We start from the raw sequence: 17521 nt of genomic DNA, 5'->3' as shown, positions 1-17521 counted from the left end.
ATAATATTAATATTTATCGTTTAAATATATTTGTTTTAGAAATTAAATGTTTAGAGAATTTAATTGAATTTTGTATAACAGAAAAAGAAAAGAATGTGTTAAAATTTTATTTAATTATTTATTTATTTTTTTTGATCTTATTTTAATTAAGAGGAAATTTTAAAATATTATAAATTTTCATTTTAATTTCCTTTTATTATGGAAATGCAGCTCGGCCAACATTCTTAAATCTCAGTTTGAATTTGAATTCACTGAGAAATCCACCAACAACAAAACGTATGTGTTTTTGATGTATACTCTATTATTGCCAATAATTCACAATATGTCTTTCTTATTTTTTTTTAAGCTCTTGTTAATTTATTTTTTTTTTGTCATTATTATTTAAATATATTATGTTATAATAGTCCAAAAGTCTATCTTCATATACTGAAGAATCATTTAAAAAATCTAAATATAAAATAAGGGAAGAAGTAAAATAATTGTCAGTTCTTCAGGCGTCTATTTTAATCAGCAATAATATTTAGTTGCTTACTTGTTTAAACGCTACTTGAAAGAGATGATTTTTTAAAGTCAAACAATAAACAATAGTTATCAAACTTCTAATTAATAAATTTTAAGTATTTTATTAGTAATTATACAAATACATTTGAATTTCTTTATTTTAACTAGTTAAGCTAGTTAAGTGAACAATATGTGACAATTATGATTCATGTCGCTCTCAGCTCCGTATAATGATATAAAATTAACTATAAATTATTTTTTAACTCTGGCATATTTATTTTGTAAAAACAAGAATAAATATACGAATTACATTTTATAAGAGAATTACGCTTACAAGGAACTTCAATTCTTTCAAAAATAAACACTTTCATATTTCAAAAATCTTTATTTGTAAGAATTTTTATGAAAGTGTTAAGGTAACTTAATTCCGACTATTGGACTTAAAACTATTCAATTTATTTTTTTTTTTTCTGATTTTATTATGTATATTTTTTATAATTTGTTTTGTACAATTTCAATAATATATGGTTTATTATATTTGTTGTATATTTGTTTTTAATGCAAGAATTATAAATTTTCTTCTATTCTAAATGTTATGTTTATTATAAAATTTTATTTTTAATTAAAAAAAAAAAAGAAATAGTTTTCATTATGAAACCCATTATTTTATTTCTACCATACTATTATTCTTTTATTTTCTTTAATACTTTTCTTACACTTACTTCAATTTATTTCTTTATTTTCTTTCCGATCTTAATTTATTCTTTAAAATATTCTTGAACTCTGATATGTTTTCAAAAAAAAAAAATATTAATGTAATGCAAATGTATTTTATAAAAATTGAATATAGCATCACCTGCAAGCAGTAAACTTGTTGGAATGAGAATGACTACATTGCATGAAGAACCGATGGGACATCGATCATTAACTGAAGAGCCAGAAGATAGCTATAGTGACCCAGAATACGCTGAATTTGAATATGAAAAAACAGCCCAAATTGCTAGAAATAAATATAGAATGTCTGGCTCAAAAACAATGGATTCCTTAATGGATATTTCAAAATTATCAAATACAAATACCATGAATTACCCTTCGGCTGCAACGAATTCTGCTTTAAAACATGTTACGAATGTCGCTGGCATGGGTACACCAAGTATGAATTCTTCTACATCAAGTGGTTACGGATCTCAGGCAAGTATATTATTTCATTTTTTAATCAAACTAAATTATTTAAAAATTTATTAATATTAAAATTTTTTTTTTTTAAAGGCGGTATCTTGTAGTAATTTAACAAATGACGACACTTTATCAACAAGGTCAATGAGTGTAGATGAAACTGCTTCATCAACAGGTAATGCTAATGTTATATCGTCATCCAGTGGAGGTGAACAACCAAATTCTTCAACGACTCCATTATATACACCAAATAGTCGGCAGAAACGTTTTAATCCATTCATGAAAGAATTACCTAGCTGTGATAAGGCTGATACTATGACAACAGAAACATTCCATTCACCACTCATGAAAAAATCACCAATTACACCCTTAACTCCAACAAAATCACACCCTCTTGAGGATTTAGCTAATCCAAGCAACGAAAGTGAGCATTCCGATGAGAAAGATGAAATACATTCCAAATTGTCTGAGAAAAAGGAAGAGAAAGACAATATGAATAATGATAAAATGAGTGAAACAAACAACGATAAAAAAATGAATGAATACAATATTATGGAAACATCAACAACAATTGAAGATGACGAAAACAAGAATAATATTCAATTGAATGAAACACATAATAATATAATTGGCAAAACAATAGAACCTATATATTATCAAGAAAATCAAGAAAAACCACATCAAAATCATATTTATCATGAGATGGACGCAAATCATAATGAAAATGAAATTATTAGCAAATTAAATTCAGATAAAACAACCACAACAACGACTGAAAATTCTGCCAAAGAAAGTATACCAAACGAAGGTAGTGGTATTGTTAAAACCCAACTACCACCTGGAAAAGTGGTACGACGAAAAAAGCAGAACGGAAACGGGGATTCTTCTGCAAAAACAAGATCGAACAGCTCACAGAGAGCGTCGATGCCGTCAATGAAATCAATTGATATAACTAAATCTAATGAAAAATTAGATGTCCATACTGGAAGTGAAACAGACTCAACGGAAAAACTAGAAGGTAAAAAATAAATTTTAGTTAACCGAAAAACTTTGCCAAAATAAACCCTCATTTTTCTTTCAGATTTATCCTCTATTCCTGATTGGGTAGTTGTCGGTGAATCAGTTTTAATTCGTCCATATAATACAAGTGGTATTATCAGTTTTATAGGTCAAACACATTTTCAAAATGGTATTTGGATCGGTGTAGAATTAGATACACCTACTGGCAAAAATGATGGTACTGTTCAAGGAATTCCATACTTTCATTGTAAACCAAAACATGGAATATTTGTTCGATCAGATAAATTAATATTAGACAAAAGAGGAAAAGCAATGAGGGCATTCAAAGCTGAGAAAATGATAAAATGTAAGTATTTCCAATAATAAAATATCACTTGAGCAGCTCCTAAAAAAAATTATTCATCCATTAATACAAGGAAAAGATTAATTTTCTTGCTTAATATTTTAAAAATATACCTTAATAAAGAAATTCCGCTTAAATTCAGTCGAGTTTACAATAACAAATACTTCTTGTATCTAACTGACTATAAGTTGATTTAATTATAATTTTTTTTAAATATAATAACACAACTTCATCTTTTTTTATTGTATGAATTATATTTAGCAGCTGATAGCAGCAACTTATCACGTAGCCGAGGCGAATCAATAAATGTTCTCGGTGCAACGCGCAAATGATTATATCCGAATTGTTTACATCAAAATTCATTATCATTAAACCATAATAATAATAAATTGCCAATATCTGATACATTGTCACAAAAACAACGTAAACAATATTCACATTGTCATGGTCAACAACAACAGTTATCAAATCATCAACAACAACAACAAGAGCATCAAAAATGCCGTCGCCCATACTGCCGACAATTTAGTCCAATACCATCTCCATTAGTAACAACACCTACATTCTCTGTACAACAACAGCAACAATCGAATTTACGTTCAACATCAGTATCAGGTCGTTTAGAAAATAGATCACCATCTCGAACATGTGCAATAAAAGAAGTTTTAACTCCAACAACACTACTTAATCCAGTTATAAGATCAGTTTCATTGACAAGAACAGCAGAAAATTCAATTTCTTTAAGTAATAACAGTAAACAGCAAACAGAATTAAAACAGCAACAACAGTCATTAAGGCACCACGAACAACATCATTCTGTTTCATCATCATCATTGAAACATTCAATAAATAAATCATCGTGTAGTACACCAAATTCAACACCTGTCCATTTTTTAGCATCAGTAAACATGCATAATAATAATAGAATTCTAGCCAAAAATAACAAAAAATTAAATCGACGGTCAAACATTTTTTAAAATAAATAGTATATAATTATTTAATTACAAATAAATATGCAAAAAATTAATTGAAATACAATAATAATTAAAAATTAAAATTTTATAATTTAGTTAAAAAATAGCTATGTGAAAAATTTTCGCTTTTTTATTTGAAAACTTATTTTTTTTTTATGCTTTTACAGTAAATTTTAAATAATTTTATGTTTAATTTTTTTAAAATTAATTTAATTTTTATTAAAGTTTCACATTTAATAAAAAAATTATTTATTTAATGGTGAAGAATAACAGTAATCAAAAAGCTATTGATTCGATTAAATGTTTTACAAAGGTCAAATATAAAAGTTTCATTATGTTACTTGCGTTAATATGGCCAGATAATTTGAACATTAAATACTTCACAAATGTAAATATTATGTAATTTATTATAATTATATAATGAAAATCAAAAAAGAACACTTTAAATTCCTAAAATTATTCAGATTAATTAAATTCGTAGAGTGTTAATTCACTTATGTATTTATAAAACGAAAATTTTAAAAAAACTGGACAATTTAATCAATTGATTTCTTAAAGTATTATTTAATTTTTTGATTATTATATCTTTTTTTGGAAAACAAAGTAAATATGTATATACATATATACTTGAATATTTAAAAAATAAATTAATGGAAATTATATTGAAAAAGAAGACAAAAAAAAATACAAGCCACAAATATTTATTGCAATATTTTAATATTAAAATAAAAAAAAAAAATTAATATTTTTTTAAAAAAGAATAATACAAATAAAAATTAAATTAATTAAATTTAACAAAAGTATAAATAAATTTAAGATAAACATTAAACAGAAGACAAATTGTATAATTACAAGAAGAAAAAAAAACATAATATATATATATAAAAAAATAAATAACAAAAAAATATTATTTTTATCATTCATAGAGTAATATTTTACTCAATTATTTTTAAATATAATATTTAATAAAAAGATGAAAAAAAAAATTATTAAAAAAGAAAACACAAACAAACGCTTTTTATCATTATTAAATAGAAATTATAATTAGTTATAAATAAAAACAATTAATAAGTAATGAAAAAAAAAATATATAAAATAATTAAAACTGCTTCATATGCATATCTTTAAGTTTAAATTCTTAAAAAAATTAATTATGTAATTGATTAATGTAGAAAAGCGAATGATAGAGAAAGCATTAAAAAACGAAAAAAGGAAGAAAAAAAAATACCAATAATATTTTATTTAATCTTTAATTATTTTAATTAAGTATGAAGGTTATTTTTTTATATATATATATACATATATATTTTTCCCCATTTTTTTTTTTGGCTTATTTTAAATTTTCATAAATATAAAAAATATATTCAGATTTTCTTTTTGTTTATTGTCTTGCGCTTTAATAGTTCATTATTGTTATTTGTTCGCCTTAGATGATTTAATTTCTGTTCTATATTATTATACTTATTGTAAATTGTTAACTATTAAGAAAAGTGATGTTTAATACGAGTTTTAATTAAAATAATTATTTTGACACATTAATTAAATGGTTAATATCATAAAATATAAATAATAAATACAATTTAAAATTTTTAAGGATATTTTTGCAACATGATTTTGTTTTTTCCTTTCGTTTTTCGTTTAAAAAGGAATTTGTTTTGAAATTATTCTATTTTAAAATATAAATTGTTTTAGAGTATTTAAATTGACCTTTATTGAATAATAATTTTTGAACAAGCTTTTATCTCATAAAACAAATAAGTATTCCATAACATTGTGAAAGTTTTTCTAATAGCAAATATTCAATACGACAATTATTTCGAAAATATTTTGCTCAAGCTATCGAGAAAAAAAGTCAGCCTTAAGCTTTTTTTCATAAACCACTACTTGTGATTATAAAATGAAAAAAATCAACTCTATATTCGTTTCCGATTATTAAATTTTTAATTTTTATAAATATACTATGTTATATTTAATAAAAGTTATTTTATTTAATAAAACAAAAGATTTATTAAACATTTCTTATTGTGATTTTAATTTTGATAGCTTTACAACGATAAATGTAATTATATTAATTTTTAGCAATAAACTTTTGAGATTGTTCTTCGAAATTATTTTTGTATTTTAATTTTTTATTGTTAAATATTCTATATTATGCATAAATATATATTTTAATTTTAAAAACAACTAAATTAATTATATTAGGAGAATAAAATTGCAAAAAAAAATTTATAAATTACTTAGAATTTAGTTGTCCTGGTGCAAAAATATTCTTTTAAATTTTAGTATTTATGTATATATATATATATTATTAAAGAAACTTGTGTATTTCAATTTATATAAAAAAATATTTTAAGTTTAAATATTAAGTTTAATTTGATGTTAAATGAACTTATTTAGACACAAATTAGAGAATAAGATTTTTTTGCTAATTTTTTTTCTTTGTGACATTGTTTAACGAAAAATATTGTGATTTTTCATTTTTGTTTTAGCTTTTTTTTTATAGTTCATTACCCATGTTTTTATAAAAATTTAAATTAACTTTAAATAAAATTATGCTTGATGAGATAAATTATTCCTATTTAAATAAAAACATTATATAAATTACAATTTACATATGCAATAATTATGATATTGCCAATTTAAATTCGATTTTGTTTTTTCAATTTCTAAATATTTCAAATAGTATGTATACTAGTGTAGTATACTAGTACGATGTACACTAGTATTAATAAATCTAATATTTTTTCGAAATTTTTGAAAAATTTTGAAGTAAACGTTAACTATATATTGATATGAATATTATATTTAATATTAAATCAATTTTGCATAATTATATTAAGTTGTAAATTTATTTTAAATGTAATCTAGTTTTGAAATAGAAAAAATTAAAATTTGAAATAAATCATGAATAGTTTCGATCATTAAACATAATTTTATTTGTTGTATAATTATTTCATATAAATTTGTTTAGTAATTTTTTTAAGTAAAATAGTAATAATATTAAATAATTAATTATAATATAAGAACGAAATTACAACGTAAATCAAAAGAAAAATATATTAAAAATTGAAAATAATTTAGTTTTATGAATTAAAATAAAATGTAAAAAATATTTAATATTAATATTGTATATTTAGCATTAAATATCCTTTAATTTTTTTTATAATTATTAAGGCTTTCAATGTAAATTTATTTAATATATCGTATATTGTTTTTATAGGAAAAAGAATATTTTAGTTAATCATAATCTTTATTTTAATTATTTTTTGAAGTTATAGTTTTTTTTTTTTTTTGTCAATGTGATTTATTTTATGAAAACAAAACAAATTATATGCATATATATCAAATATATAATTTAATTTACAAAATTATTTTTTTTAATTTGTTTTATTTTAAATTTAAATATTATTTAATTTTTTTTTGTTTTTATTTTTCCAGATCCTTGTTAATGTTTTTATATTTTGGATGTTCAATAATTTTCAAGAAGAATCACAAATATTATATTTTAAAAGTTTTATATAAACTAATAATTAAATAAAGAAATAAGTATTCATCAAATTATTTCGGTATCTTAGCAAGAATTCACATTATTAAGGTTTTGAAGGCCTACTGAAGAAATAAAAGAAAGAAGATTAAAGAAATTGGAATAGGTATTATGAAATCTATCGGAAACAGCCACAAAAAGTACCAATTATGAATGTCTACTAACGATACTATTGCTTTCTATTGTTGAAACTTTTCTATAAAATTTTTATTTTTAACATATTTTTTTTCTTTTTAATAAATACAATCAAAAATTCGAATGTTACTTTTTATATTAAGACGAAAAATACAGAAAAGTTTTTTTACTTAACTATCTAAAAAAATTTCTAACTATACAGTCAAGGCTTCAATTTTCACAATTGAAATTTTCAATTAAAAAAATTATAACTATTATATCCATTCGTTTTTGTTTTCTTGAAACGTGTTAATAAATAAATAAAAAACAGAAATTAAAGTGTTATGATTCTAGTAAGATTTTTGAGTTCTGCTTTGAAATTTAGTAAAGTGCTTATATACCTTCTAACTACATATACAATTTTCAAAATAGAAAACATTTTCATAAAATTGCGAGAATATTGAATAAAACGGATTAATAATAGTGCCTAAAGAAGAAATCAATGTAAAAAAAATTTTACCATATTTAAAAATAAAATTTTAACTAATTATGTATTCTGATTGAAAAAATAAATTATTATAATAAATATATATATATATATACTTTTTTTAATATTCTACCTCCCTGTATGAAGTTTTTACTTTTGGTAGTTATATTAAATAAAATTACACTTTTATTACAATTAATTTTTAATTTTAAAAAAGTTTTGTTTTTTTTTTAATTTAAGTACCTATAATCTTTTGTTTCATTTTGTTGTATAAAATTTTTTTTTTCTATTTTGCGTGTTAATAAATTACAAGTTGTACATAATATTATTTTATAAGCAATGCAATTAACAAAACCAAATAATTATTAATATAGTATTTTTATTTAGAAAAATATATATAATATAATATGCAAAAATTAAACAAAATATTAAAAAAAAAAAAACTAAAAAATAATGTAAGATAAATAAACAGGAATGGAAATTAGTGCAATAGCTTTAACTGTAAAAAAATATATTAATATAGTTATTAATTATTATACTATTATATTTATTTCTAAAAATTAAAAAACAAAAAAAAAAATAAATAAACTTTAAAAAGTTTTAATCATAATGTAAGATTCAAAAAAAAAAAATATGAATAAGAATCATGAAAATTGAATAATTTTAATTTTTTTAAATTAAAATTTTATTGCAAAATTAAAAATTAAATATATTTGTTCAAATAAATTGAATAAAAAATTAAATTGTATGGAATTAATGTGTTCCAATTATTATAAATATTCCTTTTTTTTCTTAAATATTTCGTTTGAAAATCATAATGAATTTTTTTTTCATTTTTAAGATTTTCTTTATTTCAAAATAAAAAATTAAATAAGTATTGTATTCAAAAAAAAAAAATATATATATATATATATAATGTGCCCTTTTGGCAGCATATTTAAGACTAATTTTAATTACACCCTATTATTAAAAAAAAAAAATTATACAATATTTATTAATTAGAGAATCGATTAAACTTTTACTATCCATATAAATTGAAATATTTAAGTAAAATTTTAAAAATGCACTTTTGCACTTTTATTCGCATAACAAGATTTCAATATTATAATTAATTAAATTAATAAAGAAAATAATCAGAACAAAATATATAAGACATATAAAAATGATTTTATTATTTTATTCTTTTTATTATTCAAAAAGCACAAAAATATCATAAACATTTTATAATATTATAAATAATAAATTTAATTTTATTTATAAAAATAAAATTTCATATATATATATATGTATATATTTTTTTTTTAACAGAAATATATTTATATATATATAATTATGTACACATTATTCTGTGCATCAATTTTAATATTTTTTAATATACAATTTCATATAAAAATTTTGAAAAGCAAAACATTCAATAAATATTTAACAGAATTACAAGTTCTTTAAAAAATGTCATACCTACATAATATTTAAATATAATATTTTAAATATAATTTTTAAATATAAATTTTATAAACAATAAAAATATTAATATCAATTAATTTAATAATTAAAAAGAACCTATGTTCATAAAAATAAAGTTAGTTGGCAAATTAAAGAAATTTACGCATTGTAGACAGATTTAGTTGAATTATTTGAAGTAATTGGATATTATTAAAAATTATTTTGACTTTCAGTATAGAATTAAAAAATTTCATAAATTGATTTTATTTATAAAAATTGCATGATTTTTGAATAATAACCCATCAAGTCAATAGTGAATTGACTAACAGCATAATATAATTTTTTTTCGAACAGAATGTGGATTCCAGAATTTAGATATGGGTGATTATTATGATATTTGAATATGAAAAAAAAGCTGCACTAATAATATTTAAAATTTTTAAAATTTGCCAATAATTTGCAGAGGATGCACAGACACCTTATGTAATTTAAATTTCTATTGACTTATAACTAGAATATATGCAAATATTTCTGTTAAATATAAATAAAAATTAAATTTATTAATTTAGAAAGAAACTGCAACTATTAAAATAAATTTCGTTTTTTTTTTTTATAAACATAAAAATAAATGCCTGTTTTAATTATAATTGAAGAAAAAATTATTTTGCAAGATTACTATATAAAAACAAACAACTTGAACAAGATATCAGAAGAAGAATGAAAAGAAAAATTAATTACAAAAGTACCCAAATATTATAAAAAATAACAAGCTTTTTGTTTTTGTTTTTTCTTGAATTGAAAATAAAATAATACAATAAAAATAACGTAAAACCATATGAAAACGTCCCAAAAACAAAAACAATATTTGCAAAAAAAAAAAAAAAATGATGATAAATTTAGAATAGAATAGTAACGCTTTAAAATCCCCCTTTAAAATCATATTTAAATATAAAGAAAAGTTTATTAAGGTTGAAAAAGTTATTCATATAAAATATAAATATATTTTTAAAAATATATATTATATTTATATCACAAAAACTATCTAAAAAAAAAAAAATAAAAAAAAAAAAATTTTAAAAGAATGTGAAATGTTACGAATTAATCAAATAATTCAAAACTATTTCAAATATAATATGGACTTTAAAAATTAATTAAAAATTACAAAATGCATTAATGCAAAAATATTAAGATAATAAAATTGCGTTGTAAATTGAACCACCCAAACAATTTAAAAACAAAAAAAAAAAAACTTTCTAATAAAATTTTATTGAATTCCGACCCAAAACAAATTAAAATAAACAAAATAAATTTTAATAAAAATTTAATTGAATTTAAAACAAAAAAATAATGGAAACGCAAGAAATTTTTAATTCAATTTTAAATGATATTATAGTCTAAGAAATTTAAGATGATAGAAATTTTACTTATGTATAAATAAAATGAAAAAAAAAAATAAAAAACAAAAAATGTCTTGATTTTAAAAAAAAAATTACCATATTCTCATCAAAATTTAATCTACATATAATTATATTATTGAAAATATTTATCGAAATAAATAGTTTTTATGAGAAAAATTGAATGGTATTTTAAATACATAAAAGTATTAATCATTATGGTATTGTTTAAGAATCCATTACATTAATTATAAAATAATCTTATATACCATTATGTAAAAATATGCATTTTAAATTTTCTTAATTTTTAAACATTTTTGTCCCATTCAATTTTATTTTATTGTTATTTTTACAAAACAAAAATATTGTTATACAAAAAAATAATAATAAGAGTTTTTAGTTAAATCAAAACAAAATTTATTAATTTTTAATATTCTTAAAATATTTATTAAAACCTTATTATTGAATTTCTCAATAATTAATTTCATTCATTACCGTTTTTATTATTTTCATTATTAACTAATTATTTTTTATTTTAAATTATTCCACTAAATTATTAAATTATCAGTTTTTTTTATTCTCTAATTAATTTTAAAACTTCAAAATTAAATTCTACCCGAAAAACATCCTTTAAAAATACACTAAATTAATACTGAAAAAGACCTAGAACAAAATTTTTTGCTATTTTGTAATTGCAAATATCATATTCGTTCATTACATATTATATACATAAATATAAATAAAAATTTTCATTCAACAATTCAAATTTTATATTCATAAAATGAAATTTTGCATAATATAAAAATCATCACCTTTGAAAAAAAAAAAACCATACACATATTAATAAATAGCACATTTTCCATCATTACCTACAAGAAAAAAACTTAAAATAAGAACAAAAACAAAAATTAAATATGATCGTAAAATTTCCTTTATCTTGCAAGAGAAGAAAAACAAAACAATACAAGAAAGGAATATTTAATTTTATAAAATAAATTATAATAAATAAAAATAATTACAAAATAAATAAAGTTAAAATTAAAAATTTTATATTTTACAATGAAAAAAATTATTGATTGTTTTGTTTTTTGAAAACCGCAGAGAAAGTATTTGATAAGATTTCAAGACCGGAAAGAGAAAATAAAAATAAATGTTTTTTTTTTTTGTTCAAATACGTCCATAGTTTTAAAATATTTGTAAAAAAAAAAATTAAAATTATAAAAAATTTATCTTTAATAATATTATAATATACACTACATACATATAATATAATAATAACACAAAAATAATATTTAATAATATATATACGTATATTGTGCATATACTTTAATATTCATGTATAAAATATAATAATTATATCCGTTATATTAAGTATAAAATAATTGTGAATGAATTCTTCAAAAACAAAAAAAAAATATATTTTAGACTGAAGTAAAAAGAAATAATTATTCTTTTATAAAATTAATTATATAACTAAATATTTTAAACAAGCAATCTAATAAATGCGTCCATGAATTCAAAATTAAAATACATACATACAAAAAAAAATTTTCATTCAAATTTTTTCAAAAAAATTTTATTTTATTTGTAATGCGAAAATTGTTTATTATACAATTCGGCGTAGAAGAGGTAAGTGGACAAAGGGGTTAACTAACATTTTGACGAAAATCGAGCTTTTCGGATCGAGAACATTATTAAATTTCATATATGTATATTCAACTGTGACTAGTCTAATAGCTAGAAACATAATAGAAGACGAGATTGACAGTTTAAATCTTATTGACAGTTACTTATCTCCTATTGTGAACACATAGGAGATAAGTAACAAAAAAATTAATAATTTTATAATTTGCTAATGAAAAAAAAGGGTCAGAATGCAAATGTAAGTTAACCTCTTTATCCACATACCGCTACAATTAATATAATTTTTAATTAATATGATTTTTCGTTTTTTTTTTATTTTTTTTTTTTTTAATGCTTCAGTATTATTATTTAGGTTAGTATTTTTTAATTTAAAACAGTCTTCATTATTATTTAATTTAGTAATTCTTAATTAAAATCATTTGATTTCTAATATTTATACGAGAAATCTCCACTATGAACTCTAAAAGAGTACAAAAATTGCAGTATTTTTTAAAAGTTATAATAAATTTAAAATGATAACATTTACCCATACATACAACCCTACTCATACAATATTCAAATAATCACAAAAACACACAATAATATAAAAACTTTATGTTAAATTTATTTTACATTTAATCAATAAATAAAATATAAATTTTTAAATAAATAATATAATTTAATTATTATTTACATATTATATTAATTATATAATAATAAAAGTAATAATAATAATAAAAATTAATAATTAATTAAATTATTTTAAATAAAAATATATAAATGTATATAAATAATATTATACACAAAAAAAAATAAAAATAAATATAAAAAATAGCACTGTTTTGTTAACAAAAAAAAATCTTAATTAATTTAAAAGAAAAATAAAATAACAAGAAGTAATCGAAAATTTTAAAATTTCACAGAAAAACAGGCAAAAATCATAACACATTATAATACAAACAAAATCACAAATCTCGTGTTTAAATAAAAATACAAACAATTATTTCTAAAATCATTATAAATTTACTTTACATGTAAATTATTTAAAATAATAATAATAAAATAATAATAATAATATTACATTATTATGAATTAGTAATAACAAAAGAAAATTAAATAAATAAATATTATAATACAAATTAATTTTTGGTTTTTCATCCATCATTACAATTTTTTATTTATTAATTTAATAATTTTAAATAATTAAATATAAAAGAATTTTGTAGATAACAAAAAAAAAAAATGAATAAACAAAAATGTAATGGCTTACACAATATTAATTGTCCCTTTATATTACACAAATATATAAATATATGATGATTTTCGAACCATAATCTCTTTAAAATTTTTAAAAGATTAATTTTACAATATTTTTATATTTTTATTTAAAATCATCCAACTACATTTGTTTGGAATATTTTCTTGTATTTTTTTTTTTAATGTTCTAATACCTTTTGGCAATAAAAATAGAGTGAAAATTGAATGACTAAATTTAAATTGTAACTACCATAATATTATTATAATTATAATCTTGTTTTTAATCCCTTATTAGTAATTACAAAATAAAAATAAAAGCAAAAAAAAAACATAATTATTACTATATTATCATTATTATTAATACTATTATGTATAACAGAAGCAAAAAAAAAAATAAACAAAAAAATGCAAAAAAAAAAAATTACAAATAGAAATGATGAAACAAATAAAAATATTATTAAAATTATACAAAAAAAAAAAAAATCTAAAAACAAACATAAAAATACTTGTAAATTTTTTGATGTCTTAATAAAAGAAATTACAATTAAACATATATTATTAATGTTTTATTCAAAAAAATATAAAAAAATATGACTTGACCATTGGTGCAGTGATTATGACACCGAAGGGTGTCAGGTTCAAACCCCGGTCAGATCACTATAAAAATTATATTCAATATTATACAAGTAATTTTTAAATATTCCTAATATTCGATATTAAAAACTAAGAAAAATGAACAGTAAATCTTAATAAACTTAAATATTTAATATAAATAAAACTACGGCAGAGGCTAGTCACCTACCTAGTTAACTCTATGACGCTATGAAACTAGAGCATAATATTATGCACTAGCCCTATGCTCCTTTTCCTAGGAGTGAAGAAGGAAAAAAAAAATTAAAATAAAAGCATAATATTATAGACCTAACATTTAAAGAAATGATAAATTTCCAAAAAAAATTAACTTAAGATCAATTTATGTCCAAAACAAAATGGAATTGATATATTTCTTCTTCCCTTTCATAATATTTGATATCATAACTGGTTGTCTTAAAATCTCACTTTTCATAAACTTGAAAACAGCTAGTTTTTATAACTAAAAAAGATCATTATAGTTTCCAAGACCCTTCTTAATTTCAACCGTTATTCATTACTCATAGTTAAATATTACAAATCTATTTATTTTTTTACTGGAAATGAAAACCGCAAATTCAGAGCTGCATTTCTATAAAAAATAAAAACATTATGAATTAGCTAACCAAATTCACTCCAAAACTATCATATTTCTCAAGCAATATATTAGGTGCGCAACTAAGTTCTCGCTGTTTGTCAATAGATGGCTTCAGCAGTAGGTGTTGGTCGATTTTGACACATAAGTGATTTCATTGTGGCGTCATAGAATTCTCGTTGTGTGAAAATGTCTGATTTTGCGCCAAATAATCGTCATTTGCGGGAAGTGCTACTTTTTTTATTTAATTCGAAAAAAACGGCGGCTGAAGCGCATCGAGAGTTGAAAAAAGTTTACGAGAATGCTGCTCTGAGTGAAACAACGTGCCGCGATTGGTTCCGTCGCTTTAAAGATGGTAATTTCGATATTGATGACTGTCCGCGTGAAGGAAGGCCAAAAACATTCGACGACACTGAATTGGTGAAATTGCTCGATGAGGATCCATGCCAAACACAAGAACAGCTTGCTTCGGTATTAGGAGTTACCCGCCAAGCCATTTCTAAGCGATTGCATGCGTTGGGAATGATTCAAAAGAAAGGAACTTGGGTTCCTTATGATTTGAAGCCAAGAGACGTTGAAAAGGCACGAAAAAGTGATTCTACTGCATGACAACGGTCGGCCTCATGTTGCCAAAACCGTCAAAACCTACTTAGAACACCTACTTTAAAACAGCGACAACTTAGTTGCGCACCTAATAGAAAACCGGGTTAATATTTTATACTTTCTCAGAAAGACTAATCTTGTGACCTCATAACCAGAGGTGAACAAAAATTTAAATATGTACCTATGTTATTTACCACCCTGCCTCAGAAATATCATCGTAACTTGTACAAGCACAATATGTTTGTAAACTTTTACAATTCATTCTCCTTTTTTCATTTTATATATTTCTAAAATATTTTATTAGAGAAATCCTTATATTTTAGAAAACTTTTCTTAAAAAACGTTCACACTATTAATAATTGTATATTTAATTTAAAAAATTAAGTGTAATATTTAATAAATATACATAGTACAAAATAAAATACAAGGTTGTTTTTAAAGTGATTTTTTAACAGGTGGTAACATCATATCAGTTAACTCTGATGGAGTTTTAAAATATTCTGTTAATAAAATTACATTTTTATTTTTCAATTGATACATAGATTCTGACCAAGGATTCAATGAATTTGGTTTGCTTTCAGACGCTTCGCCTTTATTGAAATGAAGTTTTGGATTTTGAAATGGTTGTTGACCTTGAAATACAGCAACATATCTAAAATATTATTTAATAGTTATTGTTAAATTCTTTATTTAATAATGTAATAATATAACGTACGTATCGCCTTTCCTGTAAATTCTTAATGGGTATTTACTTATAAAAACTCTTAAAATTATAGTTATTAATATAAAACCGGCTGCAAAAATTATTAAATCCGAATCTCCTATCATTAAATCACCAAGCTGTTCTTCTTTTGATATATTAGTCATTTTCTCTCCTAATATATATTTGTAACCTGCTAAAATTGAAATAAGGGTGGCTGTTATAGTAGTGACATTCTTTGATATTACTAAATAGTTTTCCATGGGAGCACGATAAATTATAGTATAATCTTGCGACATTTTGTCTCTTTTCATATAAAGTTGTTCATTCATCCTTTGCGGTTTGATTCCCGGTATATAAGAACGAACATTATTAATTCTATAATGTAAATATAATTTGTTTTGTTAATATTTATGTCACATTATATAAAATTAAAAACATTTTTCAATGTTTTTAACATATTTAAATATTACAAACCTCAAAGCAATTCGTCGAATGCTGGTTGAATTTAAAGTATTTATTATTTTCAGAAACATATTAAAATTACACAGCAAAATAATATATTTTACTTGGTACCGGACCAGTTTCAAAATAAAATGCACCTGTATTAATTTTGTTTTCATTGAAGATTGTCAAGAATTTGACAATCCATAAATATAAATAAAATCACATGTAAAACTCAGTCATATCAGGTTGTAAGATTTTCCCTCATTGTCGGAATTCTCCATTTTTACGAATGGGAAATTATTTGACTATTTCTGGCAAATATTGTTATTTGATATAAATTTCAGTTAAATATCAGATCATTAACTAAAAATAACACAAATATTAAGTAAATTGAAATACTTTACAATGGTAAAGAATGCGAAAATTTAATGCTCAAAAATGATTGAAATTTACTGCTAATAAATAATAATAAATTAAAATAGTCACAATTCCAAAGATTAATCAAATAATTCTTCACATTTTCGTATTTATTTTTAATTTACTCAAAGAGTCAACTTATTAGTTTTTGCTTAAAAGAATAATGATTTTATTGAGTTTGCTAATGCAATTTTTATTTTGTAAACAAAAAAAAGTTACTGTGCAGAAGAATAAACAGTTAAAAGGCAAGAAT

At 20.8% G+C, this 17521-nt stretch overlaps 2 protein-coding genes across 21 annotated transcripts in view; one reads left to right on the top strand and one right to left on the bottom strand.

The window, feature by feature from the left end:
- LOC129610076 (kinesin-like protein KIF13B) overlaps positions 1–3518 on the top strand; it is a 231437-nt gene extending 227919 nt beyond the window's left edge. For 16 of the 20 annotated variants that reach the window (XM_055522414.1, XM_055522413.1, XM_055522426.1 and 13 more), the window contains 5 exons: positions 211–276; positions 1352–1692; positions 1771–2695; positions 2759–3043; positions 3302–3518. In XM_055522414.1, the coding sequence (XP_055378389.1) occupies positions 211–276; positions 1352–1692; positions 1771–2695; positions 2759–3043; positions 3302–3372 (1688 nt within the window). In that variant the 3' untranslated portion in view covers positions 3373–3518. The remainder of the gene's footprint in view (positions 1–210; positions 277–1351; positions 1693–1770; positions 2696–2758; positions 3044–3301) is intronic. The other 4 variants (XM_055522424.1, XM_055522425.1, XM_055522423.1 and 1 more) reach the window with 2 other exon arrangements.
- A 12533-nt stretch (positions 3519–16051) lies between these two features.
- LOC129610070 (uncharacterized) lies at positions 16052–17013 on the bottom strand. Its single transcript, XM_055522398.1, has 3 exons — positions 16882–17013; positions 16420–16782; positions 16052–16356 (listed from the first exon to the last, which is right to left on the bottom strand). Exons 1-3 carry the CDS (start codon positions 16938–16940, stop codon positions 16140–16142), a joined length of 639 nt encoding a protein of 212 aa, XP_055378373.1. The 5' UTR covers positions 16941–17013; the 3' UTR covers positions 16052–16139.
- Between the last annotated feature and the right edge of the window lie 508 nt (positions 17014–17521).

Source organism: Condylostylus longicornis, unplaced genomic scaffold, assembly GCF_029603195.1.
Source record: "Condylostylus longicornis isolate FDR11 unplaced genomic scaffold, ASM2960319v2 ptg000043l, whole genome shotgun sequence".
NCBI lineage: Eukaryota > Metazoa > Arthropoda > Insecta > Diptera > Dolichopodidae > Condylostylus > Condylostylus longicornis.
The sequence above is the reverse complement of the archived record's forward strand: the minus strand, read 5'-3'. Positions and strand labels throughout refer to the sequence as shown.